Genomic DNA, 27866 nt, shown 5'->3' on the forward strand with positions numbered 1-27866 from the left:
CTATCAAGCCCACATAGGGGCAGACGAAACCCACACACCTCCTTGTAAATATTCGGAGGAGGTGAGACTAGAACCCATGACCTCAGTCAGGGACATGCAAAGTCATTGCCACTCAACCAATGGCTCATTTGCACAAGTCTTATATTCTCTTTCCTATTCTTCTGAGTCGATGAATATATTTCGGTTTCCATCACCATTTTTTTTAAAAAAAAAACATATAAATAGTACATATTGATACCACAAAGGAAGTGGCCTGATTAGCAAAATCTTTCTATTTTTTTCGAACGCAAGCCCGAACTTTTATTCATCGACATCTAAATCTAAAAGTAATCTTTTACAGTAACAATTCACTACTGCAGTTCCCTCGAAGAAGAACATAAAATACACCTTAAAAAGTACCAAGAAAAAAAAGAAAAAAAGGGGGGGCTGTAAGACATGATTATTCAAAGACCCTTCCTCCTGCCAACACTCAAAATTCAAATCGTATAATGTACAATCGTGGATGAACTCTCCAGGGAAAACAAACTTGGAGGTATGCCAACTGATGAAACCCAAGAGAATTCAATTAGACACAAAACCTGCAATCATCAAAACAAAGACAGACCAGCGATGCAAGGTTTGATGTAATACAAACGCCAGAGGTCTTTTGCATCAAATTGGTATAGCTAAGTACTTAACACTCCAAGAATAACTTTACCAATAAAGGAAATATTTTCATTGATAAAAATTAGATTTATTCCGGCCGACCATTTGGTATTTAGTATATCTTATCATATAACACTTAAAAGTTAAATCTACTAGTAAAATTGCTCTCTTTCGAGGACACGGAACCTCTTCGAAATTGGGCCTCATTGACCCACCTTGTAGAGTAAACCATGGATAATGCATTTAATCTACTTCTACAAGATACAAGATCATCAACAGAATATAAAATGTAGAACTCTTCATGACCCATCATTATGCATGAGAAAGGATATATTTATAGGCAAAAGAGGACTCCTCACAGCTTTGACTCCAAATGGAAACTGGAAAGTCCCTTGGATCACTGTCTTACCTATGAAGGATATTCGGTGGCGTACTGAATATTAAACATCATATCTCTTCGAGTCTCTGTCCCCATTCGAATCTTAAACTTTCGAGCAAGGGAATCTACTTTGTCATTACTTTCATAATCCATCTCCCGTATACAACGTCTTCTGACTTTCTTCAGTGTTTCTTTACTAGGGTTGAATCCTGCAGTTATCTGCTCAACAGGGTCATTACCCACACATTAATTTTTTCTGCAGATAAGCAGCCCAATTAATCTTTCAATCAAAGGAAATCTAAAAGTACCATCTCGTCAATCACAGAGAGAGCAGCTTTTGCATCTCGGTTGATGAGATGAGCATCAACAAGCAATGTATATGTCATGGCATTGGGTTTGACACCCTTACTTACTAAGTGCTCAAACACCCTCGAAGCTTCAAATGTCTGTCACAGAAAAGGAACTTGAACTTTCAGCACAAAACTATTTTCCACATCAAATCAACAATAATGGGAGTGTCTGCAAGCATTTTGTGTCGATTATGTGGCAGATTCTTTCACTATGCATCAAGCCCTCTGCCCTTCATCATGTGTGCATATAGACATGGCTATAAGGTCCTAGTCATGCACCAAATCTGTCAGATGGATGCAGAGGAAGGATCCCCTCTCCCCCTCTAGGGCGATGACAATTAACAAATGCATCACCAGGCCTATGTACTTGGCCCAGGCACAAAATGGCTTAATGCATAGTTCACAAGGCAAACATGTGCACCTGAGAAAGAAAGAGAGCTAGTGAGCAAAAGAGAGAATTTATTCACCTTCTTGAGCCTTCCAAAGGCACACATCAGACAATTATATGAATGAATATCAGGAGTCAATCCAAATGAAGAACTAATTGCGTCAAAAGTTTGGTAGGCTCGGTCAAGGTCCCATATGTTTGCACAACCTAAAATTATACAATTTAGAGCAGCAACAGACTTGTAAGGAGGATCTCCACGACTCAAAATCTCCAGCTGATAATACACCTAGAATATATTTAGACACAAGATTAGAAAATAAACAAGATAACAGATGAATTAGGTTTTCAAAGAAAAGGAATTATAAGTGCTGCTACAGTTACCACCGAGATAACTGAAACTCTTAGCATATAGGTCATGAGCATTAGTGTGTCAGCTTTGAGACTAACATAATGTAAACGGTATCCTTGTTACATAAACCATTAAAAATCTCCTAGGGGAACATGTTCAAAGGGGACGAGATCCTCCACAATTATTATTCGATAAAATTCAATGCAATTTCACATTAATTGGTCTTAACAAGACTATAATTTTATAGCTATGGTGTAATTTTCAGATTTAGAGTCATCAATTATTTAGTAGTTAGTACTTTAATTACTGTTCTGCTTATGTACTTATGTTATGGTTATTGGATTAGGGAGTCTTTTTAATTTCAACTGATATTACACTTTTACATATGAAATCAGGAACTTGTCATATACAGCAAGATCTTGAAATAGCTATTGTTATAGAAGTTTGGTTAAACCTCTATGTATGATTGCTACCTTTTGGTTGTGAGACTCACCTAATTCTCTACTAGCAAAGAATTCCACAAGGCCTCAGTGAGACTCACCTTTTGTTTCTTGATTTTCTACCCAAACAAAATGGTCTCAAACCCCTTACAAGATAACATTTCAGCTTCTATTATATCCTAAAATTACATTCCAGCAAAACTTATACCGAACAAAATACCCAAAATCGCAAGAATTTTTTTTAGAATGTAAAAGAATCTTTAATCAGGGCCACCAAGGTCCTTAGAAAATCTTCCAGGTTACTATTGAAGTTACTGTCCAAGTCACCGTTCACTATAACTTTTTCTTTAATGGTAAAATTTTATTAGAGCGTCAAGGAGGTGCACACAGAGGTTCACAATAACGTACAAAACACCATCCCGTTTCTTTGCCTCTTTCATTAATCTAAAAATTACTTACATAAAAGGATCCCAACTTCCCAAATACTTTACACAAAATTGTCCATAAATTACCCAAAACTGCAATAATTCCATCTCTTAATATGACATAAGCTCTCCTCAGCATTTCCCTCACATCCTTCAGAAATCAGAATGCACGCCAATCAAAGATATGGGTACGTTTTTCATACCAGGAAACTCGAAAATGGAAGGAAGCGGCATCAATATTCACTAGATGTTTCTACCTCACCCATTAATCCTCAAAATATATCATGAACAGAAACAGTAAAACTGTAAGAATACAAGTTTCGGAGGAAGTAAATTCGTGCAAGTAAGCTGAAAGTTGGGATCACATCAAAAGGATGCAGAAATGACATTAATAACAACTATTTACTTGATCTATAACATGTTGATGTTCAAGAAAAAACCATATGCGAAATGAAAAGGGGAAAAAAAAGAAGCTGAAAAACAACTATCTAGAAGTGTAGCACAGCATTCATAATTGAAATGCAAACACAGACATTAAGCAGTTATGGACAAAAGACATACTGAGTCCAAAGTCTCAAAGCCCTTCTTGGAACATGCAACAACCAATGGATACAAGGATGTGAATGGAGAGAACAGGTCTTCTGCTTCTTTGGAGTTTCCATGGGCAGTCTCAAACTCATGCATAGTACTAAACGCTCTCTGAAGATTCCCCAATGATGCAAGGGCATATATCTTCCCAAGATAAGATTCTGGGTTAGGATCCTTTTTTTGACGCAATGAGCGTCGCAAAATTGCCCATGATGCATCTAAGAGAGTGGAATTATAGGTCCTCCCTGCAGTCGCCAGTGCAGACACAACCATTCCTTCCTCTACAGAAAGCATAAGGGGGGGCCTTGCAGTCTCACACCGTCCAATCCATCTTGCCATAAATTCCAGGGCATAAAATGCCAATTTGCTGTTATCAGCCAGCATTGCAGCATCAGCAATATCGTTGCACATGGGCCAAGATGGAATGAGAGCTTTGTTTTGATCCATTGTCTGATGACATCACAAAGAAAAATAATAAGGTATAAATGAGCAAGCCAAATGTAAACCTTTTACATGTGATGATTTGAGTCAACTGGCCGCACACCTTACACTTCTCAATGACAGACACCAATGTATCCAGTCTGCCCTGGTTGACACAGCGTCTCACGCATAAATGAAATATGTTGATTGATAACATATAACCAGATTTGAGAATCATATCTATATATTTTAAAGCTGCATCAATCTGGTCCGTCTCAAAAAACATTTCCACAACCAAGTTATATGACTCAAAATCGGGTAGAGATTCGTTTCCTGCCTCCAACATCCTGATAATGATGAATGAAGAATAATCCGGCAAAAAAGGTCAGAAAACATGCAAGTCACTCCCGAAAGTAATAGAAAAGAAGCAACAAATCAAGCTGCATACCCAACCACGGAAGGTATTGTCAGACTAATTTGGCAAGGCCATCATATCAATAATTAAGAGGATTTCCCTTCCTGGCACAGAGGTGGAATCAAGTGCCTCTAGTAATGCCCAAGAATCACATAACTTTTACAAACATTCTTCATGACAACAGTTAACCAGTGCAGAATATATAATGCTTATTCATCTTTTCATTCAACAGTGATTGTCTAAATTATACATTTAGAAAATCTGTACCACATAATATGTATATAGGACCAATGTTGATATTTCAAACCAAAACAAGTGCTGGATAAGTATGACTGCCAATCTGGGGAAGTGCGTAAAACCTGAGAGGCAAATCCTACTCAAGATATGAGGTATAGCCGGAAGCAAAATATTCCAAAACTAAAATCCGGAAACTGCTGACATCATTAATCAAGTATGCAAGAAAGACTTGGGGTTGCCCAAGAAACCAGAAATAAATGTTAACCTTTCAAGCAACTTCTCAGCAGCCTCGGTCTCCCTGTCCCGACACATGGCTTTCAACACGAAATTAAAAGAAGCAGTGTTAGGCGTGATAGCAAATTCTTCCATCTGCGCCACCAAATCCAACAGATCCGCTGCCCTCGCACCAATCATCAAATTGGCCCTCAAATAATGATTATACAAGTTAACATCAGGTTTGTTCGGCTTCCCGTTCTTGTCCAGCGACCTTATCCAATGCTCAAACAGCTGCTGCATATCCGGCCACCGCTGCTGTGTCATCCAATCAGCAAACAAATTCATCATAGATTGCACATCTAGAGTGGTCGACAGAGCATGGAGACGAGAGGCGGGAGTTTGATTGAGAAACCCCAAAGGGACCAAAGTTTGGGCCAGAGATGGGTTGTTTGGCGCAGCGTTCCTCCAGTTCTCATTGTAAAGAGGGCTACCCGTCGCAGGGTTCGGAGGTAAAGGAGAGGGCTGAGGATCAGGGAGACTCGCCTCGGCGAGTTGTGGCTCTTGGGAGAGAAATGTGAAAGTGGATATAGACTTGGAGGAATTTAGAGCTCGGATTAGTGTTTTGGTGCGTGCGAGGATCACCACCTGAGATGCCATGAGCGAGCAAGAAGAAAGCTTGACGACAGTGACAGAGTCACTGAACTTTTTGCCGGGGGTAGGGTTTTGTGAGTTTAAAGCCTTCAAGGGGTTATCGTTGACATTATCTTCAAATGGAATGGCTTAGGGGGCCCAGGATCCAAACTTTTGGACCAGGCCCAGTTCTGGCTCGGTGCAATGTGGCCCGGGCAATTTATGAATCCTCGACCCATCAACTTTGATAAACAAACTAGTGATTTAGGGGTCTAATTAGGTCATTAGTGGATTTTTAGAGCAGCAAAACAGGATTATGGTCTCCAACTCTCCATCACACGCAAATGTGACACACCTCTCAAACCATTAGATTTAAATGGTAAACTATACAATTTTAAACGAATTACAAAACCCCCATATCCGTTATTGATGGTGCTCGTGAGTTTTTCAACACAAATTGTGGATTCCGGGATATAACCGGTTCGTTGTTTGATCATGGCATCGAGGTCGAACACTCGAACCTCTGTTTCGAGGGTTTATTGTTTTCACGGTTTGACCGACAACACGATACGGTTAATGGGCCAAAGCCCCTTCTTCTTCTTCTTCTTGTTTATTTAATGAAGGATTCCCAATGAGATAAAAAAAACACACGTACGTCCTGATAGGGAAGGCATCTACCTTTATTTTTATTGTTTTGTGTACGTGGTTTGTAATTTGTGGTCGTTGTTTAATTTTATCCTCTTTTTGTGCGGGATTGGAATTTCAAAAGCCCAATCAAGCACTTTAAAAAGACCCAGCGGACTAAAAAAAAGTGATCTAAAAGCAACCAACCACCTAAAAGGATCGATCGAGAGTGTATTTTGTTATTGTTCAACAATCATAATTTTATATATATATAGCCTACAGCTTGATAGATGTTTTGTTTGATAGTGAACGCATTATCTCATCATTGGCGGTGGAAATTGGATTTTTTTTCCCAAAATATAAAGTTAATGGTATCCCATTTTAAGCCTGTGAATATATATATATATATGTATGTATGTATGTATAAGTAGTTCAGTTCCATGCATGCATATTGATATATTAATATACTAAATCCTTCTAATGTTCACTTTCATTTTGGGTGGACGTATATCCTTCAAACTTCAAATGTTGTTCTCATCTCTCCACGTTTGTTGTTCAATTTTACAATTTTAAGGTCACTCCTTTACGAATGAGTTAGGGATTCATATGAGGGTTCCGTTTTTTTTTTTTTTTTTTTTGCATGACGTGGTTTTAGTTTCATATAAATTCTTCGATACTTGATTAATCGTCTCACTCTTTCTAAGGGTTAGAAGATAATGTTGTCAAAAAGACACATCATGACATCATATTTTTCCCCGAACAAACAATGAAAATTAGTAAAATGATGTATAAAAGGGAATAGGAGGGGTTCCTATTCTTCCTCAAAAATCATTATTTATTTTTATTTTTTGATGTGAAAATGACATATTAGAGTTTAAGAGTTAGAAAGAGTCGAAATCGAAGCCCGAAATTGGAATCTCGATTAAAAGTGAGCTTAATCCTAAAACATATAGAACCAAAAAAAAATAAAAAATAGCTTACACGCACGATTGATCACTTCACTAGTTTACATTCATCACGCAATTGGGTTTTCAAGCTAGTCAAACTTTGCCTACATCTCATTTTGGATTTTCACACGTTGTTTGTCAAAAAGAGGATTGATGTACTAGAAAGAATAAACTCCACGACAGACAGATATTTTCTTCACTTCCCATGTGGTTTGCTATGAAAAAACAAAGGAAATGTATAATTATGTAGATTCAAAAATAACCAATTTTACACAGTTCAATCAATCTTTTACAATCCATATGATTCTGTTAAACCTAATATCAAGGATTGACAATAAACATGATGCGATAAATAATAGTAGCCACTTGACTAATTCCAAACCGCATATATGTTGAGGGTCTTGAATTCAATTCTCAATAAATTTTTATCGTCGTGTGTTGGGTTTTGACGCTTGAGGACCGAAATTTAAAGCTTGTCTAAAAGACTAACTTGCATGTTTCATTCTCACTTAAAAGAAAATAGCAATAAAAAAAGAAAAGAAACATTAGAGGTGGAAAACTAATAGGGATGGTACATGGAAAAGGCCAAAAGAAATTGAGAATAGACTATAGAGACACTTTGTGTGTAGGACCCACCTAACATTAGTAAACCATGCTGGGTTAAATTTTAACCATGCACATGAGTTTATGACCGTTTGGAAGCAGTTTTTATAAACGAGTGTATAATACATGACAAAAGCTTTAGCTTGCTCATTTCCCCATGACACACTTTCTCCCATAATATTTTTATAACAAATACTTTATATATATATATGCTTTGTATTGTACAGAAACATAACGCAAGAAAAGCTTTATAAAGGCCAGAGACAGATGTCCCACCGTCACTCTTTCTTTGCTCCCTGTTATTGTTTGTCTAGAAATCTCCACTACTAAACCAGTAACTTTCCTCTTCTTCGCTCTCTTTACCTCGTCTTGATCTCAATCTCAGCCTTAAGTCTTTCAAAATCTTGGTTCAATCATGGCTGTTTTAGTGTTCTTGGTGCTTCTCTTGTCCCTCACTGGCCATTCAAGTAAGTTTTATGAGATGGGTTTTCATCATTTCTTTTAAATTTTACTCTCTTGCTTGGATTCTGAAGCTTGAAACTGAGAGATTTTTTTTTCAAGATTTCTGATCTTCTCTGTTCTTGTAATCTTTCTTGTAGGTGCCTCTTACTGTTTGTGTAAAGATGGGGTAGGCGACCAAGCTCTTCAGAAGGCCATAGATTATGCTTGTGGTAATGGTGCTGACTGCACACCAATCGTTCAAAATGCTCCTTGTTATCAACCAAACACTGTGAAAGATCACTGCAATTATGCTGTCAACAGCTATTATCAAAAAAAGAGTCAGGCTACTGGAAGCTGTGATTTTTCTGGAGCTGCCACTGTTAGTGCCAATCCTCCCACCAGTAAGTTTTCCTGACAAGAAGGTTCTCTCAGTCCATTAATCCTTTGCACATCTTTGTTGGGTACTGATTTTTTCGCCTTTTTTTTGCCTATTTTTCTTGTGAAATCTTGCAGCTGCTGCTTCTGGTTGTTCATATCCTTCAAGTCCAGGGTATGATTCCTGTTTTGATCACTCTGTTTTTTTTTTTTTTTATAACTTATTTGGGAGTCTGGATTGAGAACTTTGGATCCCCTTTTTCACTAGATAACTTTTAACAAGTGGGTTGTAGAGATCTCTTTCATTTCCCTTAGATGATGGGATTTTGTGCTCCATCAAATAATTCTTCTTTTGTGATCTTTTTGACTTTCTGGCATATACATCTCACCTTTCTTTCATTTTCTATGGCATAATTATTGGAAGACACATGGTAGATATGAACTGGATTGTGTTTCAACTCATCATTATTTCTTTTTCTTTTCAATTTGGTCTAAGAAGCCTTTTTATATGCATTGATTATAACTAAAAGTAGATCTAACACCATAATTCACTTGGTATCATGCATTGAATTTGTTTTCAACAGGTGTGAGTTGTCATGATGTTGATATTTCATTAGTCATTTGTCCTCTTCCTTCTCGTATCTTCTGATTAAAAAAAATCTGGTTGATGACTTGATGTGTGTTTTGAGGGGGTAATGCAACATTTGGTCGGTGGAAAGATTCAGTCACCACCAACTGTTCACACGCATTAACTTGTGAACCCAAAGTTTAAAATTGTTTCAATATGCACATGCGAGCAGATTTCTCATTGTTCAGTCAGATTCCTTTTATTGATTTTTTATGCTACATTAGCAGTTTGATTGCCTGAATAGTGGAAAATCTACCCAAGTATGTATGTTTGAACAATTTTCAACTTTGGGTTCTCAAATTGAACGTGTACCAAAAGTTGCATTACCCCGTGATTTGAGTCATCCTTTTTTATTTTGTGTTAAGTAAGCTTATTATTTGCTGTTAACTGGGTTTCCTGGGAATTGCAGCAACACTGGGACAGGGACCTCAACACCAACCACAACTCCAACAACTGGTGGTTCCACAGCACCCCCAACAGGCACATCTCCATCAACTACACCAACAACTGGCACTACTACACCTACAACAGGCACTACTACGCCAACAACAGGCACTACCACACCAACAACTGGCACAACTCCAACTCCTTCAGTGTTTGGCACTGGAAGCACTGGACTTGGACCTACTGGTAGTGGGACTGGCTTCACTGACCCTAATGGTGGTGTGGCTCGCATTTCAGGTTCACAGTTCTTGTACATTTCTTTGGCTCTATGGATCTCTGCCCTATACCTCATCTGGGGCTGAGCTTTTGAGAACCATCTAGGGAAAAAGGTGAAGTGGGGTGGGGTTTGGTTTTGATGTGTCATGTGGAGGCAAACCCCACTACTACTTTACTAGGTTCTTATCTGTTTGTAATTTTCCTCCTCTTTGTGTAAAAGCTGGGAATTGGATTCCCTCTTGGGGTTGGTGGGTGGGTGGGAGGTGGTGATATATGAGACTACTATCGGGGGTTAACTTTGATAATCTCTCTACTTTTCCTACTGTACATCTAGAGAGGCAGTATTTTTTCAATTTAATGGAGGTTTTAGATTTAGTAAGCCAAAGAGTTGTGCTTGTTATGTGGATCATATGGTTGTGGCTTTCAGTTCTTTTCAACGGAATTGATTCAGTAGTTATATTTTATTATTGTGTCTCATGTTAGAATGAATTATTTAATGTTGTTTGGTTGACTGTCAACTGTCAACTGTCAAGGACACACTGTTTGAAAGAAATGGCCATGTCAATGTGAGCCACTTCATGGTTCATACTATGAAGATTTTGATCTCTTAAGCTTTTTTTCAACGGTGGGACCTTCCACCATTAGAGCAACTTCAGTAGTGTAAATTTGTTAGCCCATCAAAAATTTATATTGTGTCCCACTTCTATTACATAAAAAGTCAAGGCAAACACGTCTCTCAATACAACACCACCAACAAAACACATCTTCCAATATAACCACACCAACAAAACACATATTCCTATACATTTTCCTTCCCACCCAACATTGTGGCCAACAAATTCCCATACCCTTCATGTTATCCCCAATAAAATTACACCAAAACACAATCTTTCAATATAAAACACATCTCCCAATATAGCCACATCAGCAAAACACAAAACCCAATACAACCACATCAGCAAAACACAAAACCTCATACATATTTGTTGGTCCAGACAAAATAACACCATTGTAAGTGCTCTTACCGTTCCGGTGCGTGTGTATAGGGTAAACTTATTGGGTCTCCATACTAACCCATAAAATAAATTTATCAAGTCTGCGTACTAACTCACAAAATATGTATTCCAGGCAAATCTATGAAAGGGTGCGGGTAAAATTATTGGGTATGTGTATTAACCTATATGTATTTCAGGCAAATCCACGGAAAATTGATATGTAGGACACTCAACAAAATCTCAACAATGTAGGATTCAAACAGAAGGCAAAATTAAACTATAAATGAAAGTAGTGATTCCTTGAACAGAAAGAGTCAGAAGGATTCAGGGGGAAGTTCGAGATTTACGTGCACCGGCAGCCTCACTATCCGAGCAGCGAGCGTTCGAGCGAACGGGTTTTTGAACAAATCAACTTGTTTTGGAAGTAACGTAGGAAACCTATCGGCAACCACATTGAATCGCATTTGGCTTCTGCACTGAACATGCACTGGTGCAAAGCTGGCCGTGAGAGTAAGCATCCTTGCCGCGCCGGAGAAGCTAGAATTACTGGATATTCAAGAGAGAGATAATTCTCAGTATGTCTCTTCTGCTCCTGCTGACCGGAAGGTGTAGCGCCATGCGCTTACTCGATTTAGTAGCACATAGATTCACGGTCAGGATTTTAAGTCAGTTGACTAACGGTTCATTTGAATACGGGATCCACGAAAGACGATCGAAGTTACGGGTAACAAAAAAATCTATTTCCGAGGTGGATAAAAGTACGTGTTTACGAAATATTTATATGTCTGTATCTAATTTGGATTGAATTTAGGACGTATTTAATTTATCAAATTGGATTGGTTTAAATTCGAATAAGTAAATTAGATAATAACCTAATCAGAGTTAGTCCGTTACGGTCCGGATGAGTAAATCAAAAAAGATATGTGTTTGGAGTCGACTGATTTTAAACAGGATAAAATTATTTTGTATTTAGACCCGAGTTTGACGTATCATTTATGTTCAAACTTAATTTAATCCGGATTGAATAAATTCGATTATCCGGACCGGAGAGAGTTTTGCCTAGTCATGATGAAAAAATCAATCGGTTCAAACAATTATCAAACACTCTTCTCCTGCTTAACATATATGGAAACGCAACAAACATCACCGCCAAAAGAAATTTCTAAATCAGTGAAACCGCCATGGATCCGCAGTGGAGAGCAGGAACCCCAAACCCTCGCCCTCCAGCTACTCGTGGTGGCGATTTTTCTGCCATTCTTACCGTTCTCGTCTCCTTTATCTCCATGGTAAACCCCTCACATTCCCTAATCAGTACAGTTCATGTATTATAGTGTTTAGACATTATGTTGACATATTAACAGTACATTCTGTAATCGCGATTGATTGTTAGGCTTTCTTTTTCTGTGATGGAGTTGTCGTGGTATTTTCTGAGTTATGATTTGTTTGACATCATGCTTCGTCTTTCATTTCTCACGATGTTGAGCTTATGCTTGGCCTTAATCTAATGGTTTTTCATCTTTTGATTTCACTGCATTTTTCGTACTCCTTTTATCTGATAATTATGCCTGGTTCTTATTTTTTTTGGATACTGGTCTACGAGGATTATGTATGACACTATGAGCATGAACTTGGTAACTCGGATTGAAAGTTATATTAGATCTGAATGCAACATTTCTTTATTACTAGTGAGCGGCATTACTCGTTATTGTATTAGAAGATTTGGTTTTGTTGGATTGTTCCATACTATTAGGATACTATTGTTGGAACTCTATGATTACTGGCCAGAAAGTATTGAAGTCACTTGACACCTACATTCTTTCTTGCACGATGCCTCCTCGTTCCCTATCTTGCTTATGTGTTTTATTTAAGTTTTCTTCAGTTCTTATTCATTATATCTAAGATTGGATAATTATATGAGATGGTCTTTCGAATTTAAGAAATTATTTTTTTGCTGTTGATCCCTCCCTGTATACATCCCTACTCATCTGTAAACAATTAGATGGATGACTGCTTTATCATGTATTATTGGGGGATGTTTTTTATAACCTCAGACAAAATTATGAATCCCATGCTACTAGTTTCTATTTAGACTCAAAGAGTAAAAAAAATTTTGCTCCTTGCAGCCTTAGAATACATCAATGCTACAATTAAATGATGATAAATCCACCTTGCATTTTCTTCTTTCTTACAAACATCTTCCTGGCATCTATTGTATGTTTAGACTTCCTTCCTTCCTTTTTTTTTTTTTTGTAAAAGTAATGGCCATAACCTAATTCAATTAAACAGTTGTGCCTTTAGTGCTTCATTGGCTTACTTATTATTAAGTATTAACCAAAAGGTTCTTGTAAGGTGTTTCTTTGATGGGCAGACATCTCTCCTTTGAATTTTTATTGTCTCTTAACTTTTTCATAGTTCGCAAGGAAGTTATGTCCAGGAAATAACAAAATGGTGCTTTGCTGTTTTCTTGTCCTTGTTCTGATTAAATTTTGACAAAATAGCAAGGTTAACATTGGAAATAGTTCGTTGAATTCTCTAAAATTGTAGTAATTCAAGTTGAGCTCAGCATTTTATAACGGTACAAATTTACAATTTACAGATTTTGATTCCATCGGCATCAGCATTAAAAAATAGTTTATCCATCTTGCACCAAGTCCCAGAAGGTCATGTTGGAGTATACTGGAGAGAAGGTGCCCTTTTAAAGTCAATTACAGATCCAGGTATTACTAGGGGATTCTTCTTTCCTAGGTTGCTTGCTGGAAAATTCAAGCTTGAATTTTTTAAGAATTTTTTTTTCTTTTTTTGTAATTTTAGGTTTCCATCTAAAGATGCCTCTTATAACCCATTTTGAGCCTGTGCAGGTGACACTTCAAACAGATCAAGTAAGTTTATCTCCTCAATACAAAGAACCAGGACCTCAATCACCACTATACTTGACTCCCCTTTTGTCCTTCAAAATGTAGGTGTGGAACATTCCATGTGGTACTAAAGGGGGTGTTATGATTACCTTCGGGAAGATTGAGGTAGGACCATTAGACTTTCCTCTCTATAAACTTTTCTGGTTACATAATTCTGACATTCTCAATTTATATGCATTATGTGGATCCTTTTCAGGTTGTTAACCGGCTTCATAAGGAATATGTGTATGAAACCCTTCTCAACTACGGTGTGGATTATGACAACACATGGATACATGACAAAATTCATCATGAAATCAATCAGTTCTGCACCTCTCATACTCTCCAACAAATCTAAATAGATGTTTTTGATCAGGTACGATACGAATCCGTAGTGAAATATATGTTGTGTAGCCTAAACGGCAAAATAGGGGCTAATTTTCTATATATGTTTCTATAATGGTTTTATTGTAAGCAATGGCCTCGTGTTTTTGTTACTTCCTATATTAGCTGGATGGGACTTGGTATAGTTTGAGATTGAACTATACAAACAGAATTAATCAAACAGCATCTGTCGCCCATTACAGTTTCAGATATCATGGTTCAATAAGCTAGTGTCTTATGTGTACTTCTAGTAGTAAGCAGTATTTAATTTTTCTGTGTAAGAAACTCATGGTAAACTTTGTCAGATTGATGAAAAGAAGAAAGATGCACTTCAACGTGACTGCACACGTTATGCTCCAGGTATTGAAATTATCAGTGTGCGTGTTACAAAGCCTACCATCCCAAATAGCATAAGGCAGAATTTTGAGCAGATGGAACAAGAACGCACTAAGGTATACCATAATTTCTTTGGATAACCTTGTCAATTAGTTCCATTTTTATTCTTTTGCCTTTTGTAGGAATTGAGTCAGTAGCATAAAAAACTTATTTTTTAAGATTCTGGAAGTCTGAATTTTTTCTCTTTTCTTTTTGTCCAATGAATTGTATTGCTGACGAGTTCTGTAACTTGGTTGATAACATTTTGTCATCAAGATTCTCATTGTAGTTTTATGACGTTGACATTCTTGCTGAATGGTGAACTTCCATAGAAACTGGTAAACCAGGATGCCTTTAAAGTATTTGTTCGATTCTTCAAATTTTTCGCGTTTCACAAAATAATAATTATGCATGCATGTGCTACTGCCATTATGCTAACAAACATAAAGACTAACTGCTTACCAAGATTCATTTTGTAGAATTGTATGCTCATCCTCAACGCTATTTGTTTCCATCAATTTGCTACACTTAAATATATGCTGGGTATATTGGATGTTCAAATATATAGGTTTTAATTGCTGTTGAAAGACAAGAAGTACTTGAGAAAGAGGAAGAAACCAAAAAAAAGACAGCTATTAGCAAAGCTGAGAAGAATGCCAATGTTAGCAAAATTCTCATGGAACAGAAGTTGATGGAGAAAGACAGTGCTAGAAGGCAGCAAGAAATCGAGAACCAAATGTACATTGATCGTGAGAAGAGTTTGGCTGATGCTTATTTCTAATGGTGAAACCATGCACTCTCCGTTTGTATTATTTTTATTTTCTCTCTACTCTGAGCTATTATGACAATGTTTACATGGAAGTAATTATGGTGTTGCAATGTGCATTTTCAGCATAATGAAAGAAGCAGAAGCAAACAGGATGAAACTCACCCGTCAATTTCTTGAGCTTAAATTCATCGAGGCAATAGCTAATAATACAAAGGTTTCTTTGCTGACAAAGTATGTCCTCTCTCTCACTCTCTCCCTCTTCCCAGGCTTGGCTCAGTTTATTTTTCTTGCAGTTGCCCAACTTGGTCCTCGATCAGCGTCTGCTTGGAAATTTCCTGCAATCGGTTTCTAGGGAGCGGCACCCTGAATCATAGGCTTTAAATCAGTCAGATATGTTAGTAGCTGTTACTGCTCCATTAATCACTAATATATCATCTTAATGCTCCATTGATCACTAATATCTGTTTCCCTTAATTCTCTTTCACTTATCAATATCCCAAGTCTCGTTTCCTTCTATTTCCTGTATTCTTTTTTTTGATATTTTCACCTGTCTAATAATTTGCATCACAAATATGTCAATTTTCCAAATACTTACCAAATCAGGGGAGTTTTAACGTAAAGACGAAAAAAAACAAAGCATTTTAAATATCTTGGAACCAAATTAGAAAACAAGCCAGAAGGAGAATAAATATTTTATAAAATATTTAGATGATTCAAGACCTGACAGAACTGAAATCGGCATTTGCAAAATAATTGGTATGAGAAAAAAAAACAAAAATTTTACTCATACCAACTCTCTTTGGACAAGATGAGACTGAATTCCGTCTTAGAAAATTTTAGCAGGTGTGTCATACGGAGTTTCAACATAAAAGAAGGAGTGCGTTGAATTCTTTAGGGTTGTATTTAACAACATTAAATATTATTTTATTTTAAAATTTAGATATATACATTTTAATCATTTTGTAAAGAGACATTATTATTGTCCAAAAATTATAAAAAATTAATAGAGTTATATTTAACAAAAACTACCATGTATTTAACCGTCCCTTATCTGAAATTCAGGAGCTGGTCCGTCAGTCTAAACGGGCGGACCGTAATGAATGATTGCGTCATTGCATGCGTTTCTCTTCATTATAAACGGGCGGGCCGTAATTTTTCTTGTTTTGCAAGCGGTGATAGTGAGTGAAGTGAATATCGCGACAGCATTGACTTGAACAAGTAGACAAGCAAAACCAGAGAAAAAATATATTGCATATACAAACATGGAAAATCCGAATCAAAAGAGTCGTCCACATTCCCAGCCAAGAGATTCCAGGTGTGACCCACGTCATTTACAAGAATACAGACTCTTTCCACATCTCCAATTAGGAAAGACGGTGTGAGATCCATATATGATTCACTCACTGTACAGGGAGATATTTCGAAGATTCCTTCTTGATTTGCTGGGAGGAATCTGTATCTGTTTACTATTGTTATATACCAGATACCCACCAGAGTCGCTTTCATATACTCTTTGATTGGTGGGTTCTCTGCTCTCTCTTTCACGTTTTGCTTTTTGGGTTTAAATTATTTGTATACGTTCCTATGAAGTTTTTTAGTTCTCTGCTTGCTTCCCCCCCCCCCCCCCCCCCCCCCCTCCCCCTTATTTCGATTCAATATGGTGCGTATTGATTTTGTGCATCTGGGTTGTTGTGGGATATGGATATCTCAGTTTGATAGTCAATATGCTGTCTCTTTTATGTTGTTTTTGTCGACCTTTTCTATGTCCACATTGTATAAGTCAAAATCTACTAATTTTTCTGATTCCTACTTTCTTCTCTCTTGTTTTGGCCTGTGTGGGTCTGTGTGTGTGTGGGGATGATTTGATAACTATGTGTTGTGTAAGTCAACATCATGTGTAGAATGACTTAACCAGTCAGTGGGTTTCGTTGATTTTGAAAACAAAAGAGATCCGAAGTTGTTCTCATTAAGATCTGAACTTTCTTGCAGGATTTTTCAGGTGCCCTTTACTTGCTATTTCTATCAAGTGGGAGGATTCATTTAAGTGGATTGAAAATGTATCTGGTGGAGAGCAAAGGAGGTGCTATAGGGTGTATGCTCCTTTCCCTCTTCTTCTTGGGAACGTGGCCTGCCATTTTGACTCTTTTAGAGAGACGAGGTCGTCTTCCCCAGCACACTTACCTTGATTATTCTTTGACAAATCTGTTGGCTGCTGTAATTATAGCTTTCACTTTTGGTGAGATTGGCAAGAGCACACCTGAGATGCCCAATTTCTTAACTCAGCTTTCTCAGGTGCGTTTATTTGTGTTTTATGTGCTGTTCGAACTCTCAGTGAAAATTGCATGTTTTTGAATTTCATAAGTCCTGTTCTTTCCCAAGAAATTCTGGTAATAATCTTTATATTGTCACAGATGTAAGAGCATGTCCTATTTGAAAAGATATGCAGCAGATTGCATTAGTACTGATGCTCATGCCTAGATGCAGTTCTAGATATGATCATTAAACTTTAAAAAGTCTTGGTTGTAGGCAACCGTAATTTGGAAAACAAAACCTGCGGTAACTAGGAGTAATTTTGGAGCGAAGAAAGGCATTCTCTAGTCTATTATCTCTCCTCCTTAACCCCCTTGAGCAGAAAAATATGAGCATGTAAAGTTCTTTTCAAAGAAATTTAGTTTGGAATCAAGCAATGCTACCTTTCGTGAATTGATAAACAACTACAACTACGGTTGTGCATAATTATGGCTTCTAAGGAGTGTTATCATCTTGAATGAAGATGCTTGTAACAAGAAAAACTGCAAAATGAACAAAGATGGAGTCGAAGTTACGTACATTGTTGTTAGACTGAGCAAAAGTTAGTTAGTTCAGACTCTGGGTTCAAATCTTGCCAAATTCCTGAATATTACTTTCATCAAAGAAGAAGCAGTTGGTCAATCAATAAAGCTCAACGTGTGTTAAAAACCACTATATTCCTCCTGAATTTACTAACATTTTAGATGATAAAGTAAGGTCATTGTAAATAGCTCTAGAAATTTTCTTTAGAGTAGTATACAGGAGGTTGGATCCACCACTTAAAACACTATATGGAAATGAATTTTTTTATTCTTTTTCTAAGGAGGTGCGAGTCTTTCGGTTTTGCTTTCGTTGTTATTGTTTGAAGTCATGGATACTGCTAATTTGCACTTTTGAATTTGCGTTTTTCTACTCATAAGTATGTTGGGATTGATCCTTCTAATGTAATTGGTGAAGAGTACTTGGCCTTGCATCCTCTTTGCAGTGGCATAATATACTCACAATCCATTTTTGAATCGTCTAGGGTGTTTGATGCAGGATAATTGGCCATCTGTTTTATTTGCAATGGCTGGTGGGGTTGTCCTTAGCCTTGGAAATCTATCATCACAATATGCTTGGGCTTTCGTTGGTTTATCAGTGACAGAAGTTATTACTGCCAGCATAACTGTTGTTATAGGTCTGTCTGGCTGCCTTTTGAAAAAGCTTGATTTTTGGATGTTCTAGTAAATTTATGGTCTGGAGTCTGGAATGAGATATCATACGCTTTTTGTTTGGCTTGTTAACAGGTACAACCCTGAATTACTTTTTAGATGACAGAATTAACAAAGCTGAGATTCTTTTCCCCGGTGTTGCATGTTTTCTGATTGCTGTATGTCTTGGATCTGCTGTTCACTCATCTAATGCGGCAGATAATATAGCAAAGCTCGGCAGTTTAACAAGCAATAAAAAACTTGCGACAGAGTAGGTTTCTTCATGTTGTGTGAATAGCTAAGCATGCATGGTTTGCTCATTAGCATGTGTGAGATTTGTATGTGTTCCTGTTTTTGTCATATTTTTTGAGGCAAATCACACATAAATTTCATATCCAAGCTAGCAAATGCGGCGAGGTAGTTTCTTTTTTTCTTCCTTGGGCACAACACTATCAGAGTAGCATATTAATGGTTAGATGAGGATGTGTGTTTGTATGTAGTGTGTAATGAGATTGATAAGAACCTCTCACCTAGCCTGCCTTTTGAAATGACAAATCAGATGGTGCAAGTGGCAAAACAACAAGTGTTGTCAATTTTTCTTTTTCCAATGAAGGTATATTTTTGGCCTGTTGCAAATGATGCAGAGGGCATTTTCTCGGGGTTTGCAGAGCTTCTTGGATTTCATTTTTTGGCTTGAAAATCCGACCCTTTTGATCCGCCCCATACCATCCCAATTTTCTTTCTTTTTTTTCGTAATCAATATTATTGTTTGGTAGTGACTTGCATTTATATACAGCGTGATGTCTCTGATATTAATAAATTAAATCATGTAACACTAAATTTCCAAAAATTTGTTCTTTTCCAGGATAACAGTTACTTCAGCATCCGATGAAGCATTTGAAGGCAAGTGTATGACACTTGTTGTAGTTCTATTGCCTTGTTTCTTGATATGCTTTGATGGTAGCCTGATAAGTCATTTTCTTATAATTTCTTTGTGAACAGGAGGAAAGGATCTGGAGAATGGAAATGCTAATGTAGAGAAGGCAAAATTTGGAACGGCAGACTTTCTTGTGGAGCTCGAGAACCGGAGAGCAATTAAGGTTGCTGGTTTCATTTCGTTATGCAATGATATAAACTCTGTGCATTAAATCAGATGCAATGCAATTCATGGAACCAACACATCTTTGTGGTTTAAGTTTTTAACCTCTTTGGGTTCGGGTCTTTTTGCAGGTGTTTGGCAAGAGTACCATTATCGGACTGGCTATAACCTTCTTCGCTGGTGTTTGCTTCTCTCTTTTCTCACCCGCATTTAACTTGGCTACAAATGACCAGTGGCACACTTTGGAAACAGGGGTGCCCAAGTTGGTTGTGTATACTGCATTTTTCTACTTCTCCGTCTCATGTTTTGTGATCGCCATCATTCTCAATATCACCTTCCTTTACCGTCCTGTACTGAACTTACCAAGATCATCATTAAAGGCTTATTTGAATGACTGGGATGGAAGAAGCTGGGCCCTTTTGGCGGGTCTTGTATGTGGGTTTGGGAACGGTCTGCAATTCATGGGAGGTCAAGCTGCAGGGTATGCAGCAGCAGATGCCGTTCAGGTACCAACACAATTACCATTAATATGCAGAACAATCCCATTGATCATAGCGATTCTAATCATCACCGACTTCTTCATTTCGTCAGTACTTTCAGCATACATCTTTATAATTCCTGCATTCATGTCATTTTAGGCACTTCCACTTGTGAGCACTTTCTGGGGGATAATTCTGTTTGGAGAGTACCGGAGATCATCAAGACGAACGTATATATTACTCGTCAGTATGCTGTCTATGTTTATTATTGCCGTGGGCGTTCTCATGGCCTCAGCCGGGCATCGAAAATGAGCATGCACATACAAGGTCATTGTATATATATATATAGTCTTCAAGGATGTTCAATTCAATATTGAATAAGCTGGAGAAACAAAAACTTCATGCAGGTTGGAGAAACATGAAGAAGTGATGGTTTCATATAGCTGAAAATGTGTATAATAGACATGCACCGTTTATTCACAAAATAACTTTATTTGTTCATGAGACAAATGATTTCAATTCTTTTGGCTGACTACTTAGTAGTGCATGTTCTTGAGCATGAAATTCAAACATTTTCCATCTTCATCTCCATCTGTCAAAAGAAGAAAAAGAAAAGAACACCCAATAAGAACATTGGAAAAAGATAAACAAAAGCTTTTTAGTTCAAGGACCGTTAAGTGAAATGACTTAGAGAAACAAAATCGTAAGTCGTGCATGGCCTGATGTATCGGCGGTGAACAAATCGGAACTACCAGAAAGGGAGGATTAAATTACCTTGATATGTAATGGCACATCTGTTTGTTTTCCGCGACAGATTTCTATGCAGTAAAGACAATAAATCATAAAAGGTTGAGACAGACACCAAGCATAGCAAAGTTCCAGACAACTGGGACCTTTAGCTGCTGGGTACTCACCTGCTGCATAACTTCCTAGTATCAAATAAACAATCAAAATTAATCCATACTTTTTACTTGCCTCCATTTTTCTTTTCCTTTTTCTTTCTCTCTTTCTCTGTAAATTAGAGAGATTCCTGTGATAAGTTATAAGATGTCAACAGTACTTATATTAAGAGAGAAGAAATCAATGGTGAATTGAATATGGTATGGTATGATTGTTTGTGAAGATTTTAGGCATAAATCTTGGAAGGAAAATAGTTTTCAATCTTTGTAAAAGACGGAAACACAGGGAATTTGTCATTAATTGACGTTATATCATATAAAAGAGAGAAACTTTCTTAACCAAATCTCAATTATTTGAATTTATTTCAAAATATATGTGTAATATTTTTAATTTTTCCAGGCTAAAATCAATCTAACTCTCATGGAGTCAAACATTGTTAAGAGAGAGAATCTCACATCAATTAGACACAAGTCCATAGAGTGGTATTTATGGCTAAATCCACTACAAACAATCAATCATGGGAACCAGAACAAACTCATAGGGCTAATCCCGATGTATATGTATCAACGGGGAATCGAATCCCAAAACGGACAATATGTTTGAGAAATAAGATATATTCCTCCCATTGAAAGAGAGAGTTTAACATATATGCTTATTAGTCCTTATCGTTCAGTTAACACCTTGTTACACTTAGTGGGTCATATCCGGGCGTTGTTGCACAAAATTGATTGGCAGGTAGTAGTCATCCATGTTTATCGCAAGGCAAATCAATGTGTTGATAATATAACTTTCCTTACGTTTAGTTTAACTAGGGATAATCACTATTTTATAACTCCTCCTGCTTCTTGTATTGCCCTCATGGGGGCTGATTATGTAGGGGCAACTTATCCCAAAAGGATTTATGAATTTGTTTTCTCCTTTGGATTAAAACAAATAAGAGAGTTGAAGAATTCGATCCCCGTAGAAAAAGGAAATTGTGAGAATGCTATAATAATTTTGTGGAGGTAATTATTTTTTTACGATAGAAAACCACCAATAGCTCAGATGACACTCATGTATCAAAAAAAAATTATTTTTCTAAAGGTATATAATTTTTACTTTGTTATTTGTGATTTATAATAAAAAGCATGCCACGTCACATGACAGAATGGCCAATCTAAGATTCTAAATATAAAGCTCAATTTACTCTTCACGACGGTGACAGAGTAGTTAAGGATGGCGCGAAATGCAGCGATAGTTAGTTACAGTGATAATCTAAAATCCCCGAAACTGTCGCATCGCCTTCCGTCTTCAAATCTTCATGCGCAAACCCTAATTTTTCATCTTCTTCATTCTATATTTTTTCCCCAAAATCAAAACACAAAAATAGACAGAAAATCAGAGAGATTATACAGGTTTTTATTTTTATATGTTATACAGTTAACCGAACAGAAGTAATTCCAGAGTCAAATTGGGTTTCCAAGTTCCAGGTAGGTTTAGATCCCAAGTAATCATGGGTTAGGGTTTCACCTCTTTTTCAGATTTGAAAATTTCAATTTTGTTTTTTAAATCTGCCCTTTTAATGTCAATGATTTGATTTATTTGTGATGGTGATTGCAGATTGAGGGAAAAGGTAATAAAAAAAGAAGCTGTGGGTTTTATCGCCGGGTTGCCGCGTCTGGCGAGTCAAGTTTAGCGGCTTGTTGTTGAAGGATTCTACAGATTTAGATCTGAAGGTATTAAATTGATTATTGGGTTTTCTTGCTCATTCATTTTTATAGGTTACAGGAGCAAATGAATATCAATCAAATGGGTATAAAAAAAAAAGAGAGAAGATATTGAGCATGTGAATGTATGTAGGAATTTGTGTTCTGAAACAAAGAGATACGTGTGTTATGCCATTTAAGAACCTTCAATGCAACTATTTGGGTGATAGCCTAGTTGGTGCTATAGGGCTAAACCGAATGGACTTGGGAGATTTTGAGTTTGATTTCCACTTAAAGCAATACCCTTATGGGTACGTGCTTAAATTTTTCAGTCCATCCTTATCTAATATGTTGATTTTTGGGAGTTTCAATACGAGCCATTCAGTCCTGAAAACGGAGCTCCATATCGGTCACATTGTGTACTTATACAGTTATACTTGTTTACAAGTAAAGATGAGATGTTCCCAGTTGTGCCACATTCTATTTCAATCACAGTCATAGGATTGTTTTTTTTTTTTTCACAATTGCAACAATTTTAGTGGGGTTGGTTTCGATTTCTCCAACAGATATATTTGCCAAGTATCATTCACAGTAATGTGAATGAGTGGGGTTATCTTCCTAAAATAATCTCCTCTATGCTGATACTTGTGGTTTTTCTTTTATTCAATTATGGGTTTTCTTAGTCTCTATTCCCTTCTTGAAAATGTAATAGAATCATCTACACCTGTAAATGCACTGTTGCATCCACCGGAAAAAAATTTCCATCTGATCACGCGTGCCTTTTCAAACATTAATTTTGTGGATGTGACACTATCTGAGCATTTGCACTTCATGAATTCTGTTTTTGATACTTCATACCATTTATTTTTTATTGTTGTTTTAAGTTCTCACTTTGTTTTGTATTCTACTTGCAAGGTTTTCTACTAGTTGTCAAAAAGTAGTATAAAGCATTTGAGATTTGAACTCCATTAGTATTTCGTCATGGACTTGGAAAAAAGGAGCGGAAATGAAGGTGGGAGCAAAATCTCTGGTACCCATCCAGAGGTTCTTGATGGGAATGGGAACAAGAAGCATTCAGAAACAATTCTGGATGTCACTGATGCAAATAGAAGCAGTATGCTTCCAGAAGAGGTTGCTGATAAAAATGGAAGCAGTAGTTATTTTGAATTGCAACCGGGGTTGGCGGGTGGATCTGAGAGCAGCAACCTTTTTCAGATCAATCCAGAGATATATCCAGAAGTCGTTGGTAGGAGTCAGAGCAGTAAGAAATCAGACCCACATTTAGAACTCACCGGTAGTGACAATAGTTGTAAGGATTCGAGAATAGAACCAGATGCTTCTATTAGTGAAGGCCATGAACCCATTCCAGCCAAAAAACTTGGGTCTTCCTCCTCTTCTTCATCCTCATCAGTCTCATCAACAGATGATCTCTTCCAAGTGAATGTGAACGATATGAACAACTCCATATCACCTAAAGCTAATGAGGATATCAGACCAATACCAATAGTTGATGAAAATGAAGGTTGCAGTGACTACAATCCAAAATCAGAAGTCCTTGACAATGTATCTCCAGGTCTAACATCAACTTCTCAAACCTCTGGCATCACCAGCGAGCAATTAGCCAATGGAATGTCGCCAACAACACAATCCCCACCTATCCAAACGATGGACAGATCGGAAGGATATGATCCTCTTAGGATTCCATCCTCCATCTTTTCATCAAGTAAACCTTCAACGCCGATGGAGTGGAGTGTTGCCTCCAATGAATCATTGTTTAGCCTCCATATTGGCAACAGTAGTTTCAGAGACCAAGCTTTTATGTATGGGGATCTAACCAAGTCTGGAGAGCTTACTAAGTCAGCTGAATTATTCATGCTAAGCCCACCACCTGCAAGTGCAGTTGCAGAAGCTGACGGAAAGTTTTCAGCTCCTGTGCCGGGAAATGACGCGCAAAATGTTGGAAAGAATGATGAGCCTGTGAAAGATGCAACAAAGCCAGATGGGGAAGATAAGAGAGATCAAAAGGCCCAAGCTCCAGTAGTATCCTGGAATTCCATCAATTCCAACCATTCTTATGAAAGTGGAATCAGCCAGAACTCCTTTACTTTCCCAGTGTAGGTCAATCAATGCCATTATCTATCTGTAAAACAACTTTCCCATTTGCATTCATGCTTGAACTCAACGTTTTCTTGCAAATAAACTGGAAGAGGTTTTTTTGCTAAACACATGCTATGCGTGTAACTGAGATTGTATGCTCATCCTATTATATTCACGTATACTGCATGCACATAAAATGCACACTCAAGACCATTGTATGTTTTCAGACACAGATGCCTCTGCTCTATGTGTATGTATATGTGTACAAACTGGATAAGCATAATTAGTCGGCATGTATACTTGTTTGTGATATATGTGTGCGTGATTGAATGGAAATTCGCAAAGTTGGTGATCTGTGGATGAGGTATATACTGCTTGAGTATTACAGAAAGAAGAAGTGTGCATGGCGATTGTGCTACCGTTCTAATTGTAGCTGGACGTTCTGCTACTGTACACGGCGAAGGTGCTCTTTTAGGTGGCCTACCTACTTTTGCTCTAATTGTAAATGGCCTAGCTGCCATTGTTGTAATTGTAGCTGGCCTAGCTGCTGTTTTTCTAGTCGTAGCTGAGCGTTCTGCTGCCATTGGAACTGTAGCTGAAAACATTTGCACAATCATTCTTCGCCCATGCACGCTTCTCTCTGTCTTCATTTCTTTCATATGATACCGTTTGTTAAAACAGTTAGTACTGAAATTCATTTACATTTGTTGCAATTCGCTTTGCCAGTGTTCCAACATTTCCGTTCCTCTTCTACATCATTCATATTTTCTGATTGTATAGATGTTAATTCCGTAAAATGCCTATTAGTGACTGTCCAAGCTGTACAAACTCATCATGCATGTTTTTGAATCACTTGCAGTTTGGCAGATGGGGTAAGAAGTGCTTCTGCAACAACAGATGATGAGAAGCCGCATCACCAACCATCGGACTCTGAAGTGGCACCAAAACAAGCTTCCTGTGGCTGGTTTCCATGCTTGTCTTACTGCTATCCATGCTCTTGTTCGTGGCCTAAGTGCTTTCGTACTTGTTGTTGAAAGAGAGAGTACTAATGAGCCAGAACGCTAAGTTTTGCCTCTTCAAAATGGCTTCCTTCTTGACCCTCTAGTACTTTAAACTGAGTGAAAGCACAGGGACATCTGTGAAACTCGCTTCTAATTTATCAACCTGGCAAACCCTGCAAAATATGAAAGCTTCACTTCCTTAATGATCAAGGCTGCAACCTTCGATCATTTCCAGGTTCAAATGTAGTTTGTCAGCTAACGTTGGGTGGCTTCATTATGCGGGGGAAAAGAAGATGCTGCCCAAATGACTCCGAAATCTGCAGACCTATATGCAGTTGTTTGAAGAATTTTGCAAGGAAAGTTGTAGGTGATTTTGCTTTTGGCATCTTAAATGTGTATATCTTCTCTTCTGCACTCAATAGAGCTGTAAATTCTTCTCTGAGACTGACCCTTTTAGTTTTATTAGAGGATTAACTTGTTTTTGAATCGTTTACACTCCTGTTATCTGCTGACCGTGAATGAACAACTTGACCAAATCATCTCCTAACTGCATCAGAATTCTGACAATCTTGACAGGGGAAATCTGGTCAGTGGTTCTTATTGAACATGTGTTTGATTGGGGGTGCCGGAAGTAGCTGCAGCAGCTGATGGTGTGTTTTTACTTGGTAGCATGCATGGGTGGATAGAAGTTGAAGTGTAAGCTCTCATATTTTACTCTTTTTTTTCTTCTTTGGGCTTAGTTTATGCAATAGTACTTAATCTTATTGGCCAAGGCGTCTTGCAACTTCATCGGTGCTCCGCTGCGTCTAATTATTGGCTTTAGCGATAAAACTTGAGTCGGGCTTCTGCTATCTAGATGGTTTGATTAGTCTTTCCTGTCGAGCACAAGCATACACGTGATTAGAAGTTCTTCTCAATTAAGAGATAAAGTTAAGTGGTTAATATTTGTCGATGAGCACATAACCTATTGCCTTAACGTTTACGTTTAAATGAAATTTTAAGTCTATTTTTGCCACCTATGAGTCACGGGTGTACGTGTATGCACACGAACACTCCCGTAATATCTCTTAGCATTTCGTCCCTATACCCAATAACATCAACGATTGCACGTCAGTATTGCTGCGGGCCTCAACCAGTGTTTCCTCTGGTTTCGGAGTTGTACATTCTAGTGTATATATACATACATATATATATATATATATATATATATATATAGAAACTTTTGCTTCAAATCCAAGAGTTGGGAATGGAAGAAATAAGATTTGAACTCTCGTCCTATGAAACAAAGATTTGACCTAGCTTTTTTTTAATATGAAAAAAGGTGTACAGACGACTAATATAACAACCCTCTCTAGATGTAACTATGAGAATACACATTCGTTGTGAATGTTCGATTTGACTCATAATACTATACTTAGAACGAGTCCATCACCGTAGCCCCAACGAAGTGCACAATTGAAGAACACCATTGACACGGTGATATGTAATTAACAAAACTCAACTTGACCAACGACTCGTTAGAAAATATTTAAAGGTGCTTGTTTGGTGGGGTGGTCCTACAAGTGAGACCGCCAATAACACCACTCCACCAAATAGATGGAAGGATCGCTCAGCGGTTATAATTAATTTGAAATTTATTTTATACAAAAAATAAAATTAATAATTTTTACAGCTTACGAACTCTTATCATTTCAAAATTTTATCATATACTTCACCGTTTATTAGTCAAATTCTTTTTCACAGCTTTTCAACTAACTTTTGAGAATCACAATAACCGTTCTACCAAATGAAACCAAAATCACAACGCACAGGACTTAATCCTGTAACCAACAACCAATACAATTAAGACCACGCAACTTGTGAAGTAACATGAAACTATTGAAGCCAACAACCAAGTCAGAATTTTACACAAGTCAAAATCCTATGATTCCTCATCACAAAAGACAAAA

At 37.4% G+C, this 27866-nt stretch overlaps 4 protein-coding genes and 1 pseudogene across 9 annotated transcripts; 4 read left to right on the top strand and 1 right to left on the bottom strand.

Moving 5' to 3' along the window:
* Positions 1 to 257: 257 nt before the first annotated feature.
* LOC120001904 (pentatricopeptide repeat-containing protein At1g26460, mitochondrial-like) lies at positions 258 to 5509 on the bottom strand. 2 transcript variants are annotated; one of them, XM_038850425.1, is made up of 7 exons: positions 4902 to 5509; positions 4109 to 4331; positions 3538 to 4014; positions 1842 to 2048; positions 1333 to 1470; positions 1055 to 1243; positions 258 to 541 (listed from the first exon to the last, which is right to left on the bottom strand). In XM_038850425.1, the coding sequence occupies exons 1-6, from the start codon at positions 5507 to 5509 to the stop codon at positions 1055 to 1057; spliced, it is 1842 nt and encodes a 613-aa protein (XP_038706353.1). In that variant the 3' UTR covers positions 258 to 541. The 2 variants fall into 2 exon arrangements, with proteins under 2 accessions (XP_038706353.1, XP_038706352.1); XM_038850424.1 differs by having other exon boundaries at positions 258 to 578.
* Positions 5510 to 7890: 2381 nt separating this feature from the next.
* On the top strand, positions 7891 to 10224 carry LOC120001346 (PLASMODESMATA CALLOSE-BINDING PROTEIN 4-like). The gene is made up of 4 exons (XM_038849620.1): positions 7891 to 8123; positions 8256 to 8498; positions 8611 to 8647; positions 9510 to 10224. Exons 1-4 carry the CDS (start codon positions 8072 to 8074, stop codon positions 9844 to 9846), a joined length of 669 nt encoding a protein of 222 aa, XP_038705548.1. The 5' UTR covers positions 7891 to 8071; the 3' UTR covers positions 9847 to 10224.
* A 1635-nt stretch (positions 10225 to 11859) lies between these two features.
* LOC120002652 lies at positions 11860 to 15529 on the top strand (annotated as a pseudogene).
* Positions 15530 to 16404: 875 nt separating this feature from the next.
* On the top strand, positions 16405 to 20756 carry LOC120001607 (ureide permease 1-like). 4 transcript variants are annotated; one of them, XM_038849991.1, is made up of 8 exons: positions 16405 to 16697; positions 17167 to 17469; positions 18505 to 18643; positions 18753 to 18927; positions 19522 to 19559; positions 19659 to 19756; positions 19887 to 20261; positions 20394 to 20756. In XM_038849991.1, exons 2-8 carry the CDS (start codon positions 17233 to 17235, stop codon positions 20544 to 20546), a joined length of 1215 nt encoding a protein of 404 aa, XP_038705919.1. In that variant the 5' UTR covers positions 16405 to 16697; positions 17167 to 17232; the 3' UTR covers positions 20547 to 20756. The 4 variants fall into 4 exon arrangements, with proteins under 4 accessions (XP_038705919.1, XP_038705918.1, XP_038705917.1 ...); XM_038849990.1 differs by lacking the exon at positions 16405 to 16697 and adding an exon at positions 16820 to 16837; XM_038849989.1 differs by lacking the exon at positions 16405 to 16697 and adding an exon at positions 16876 to 17057.
* A 1604-nt stretch (positions 20757 to 22360) lies between these two features.
* Positions 22361 to 26668, top strand: LOC120001898. 2 transcript variants are annotated; one of them, XM_038850416.1, is made up of 4 exons: positions 22361 to 22603; positions 22734 to 22849; positions 23735 to 24933; positions 25776 to 26668. In XM_038850416.1, exons 3-4 carry the CDS (start codon positions 23801 to 23803, stop codon positions 25948 to 25950), a joined length of 1308 nt encoding a protein of 435 aa, XP_038706344.1. In that variant the 5' UTR covers positions 22361 to 22603; positions 22734 to 22849; positions 23735 to 23800; the 3' UTR covers positions 25951 to 26668. The 2 variants fall into 2 exon arrangements, with proteins under 2 accessions (XP_038706344.1, XP_038706345.1); XM_038850417.1 differs by having other exon boundaries at positions 23735 to 24937; positions 25776 to 25898.
* Positions 26669 to 27866: the final 1198 nt, after the last annotated feature.

The sequence above is a fragment of the Tripterygium wilfordii genome, chromosome 7 (assembly GCF_013401445.1).
Source record: "Tripterygium wilfordii isolate XIE 37 chromosome 7, ASM1340144v1, whole genome shotgun sequence".
Classification (NCBI taxonomy): Eukaryota; Viridiplantae; Streptophyta; class Magnoliopsida; order Celastrales; family Celastraceae; genus Tripterygium; species Tripterygium wilfordii.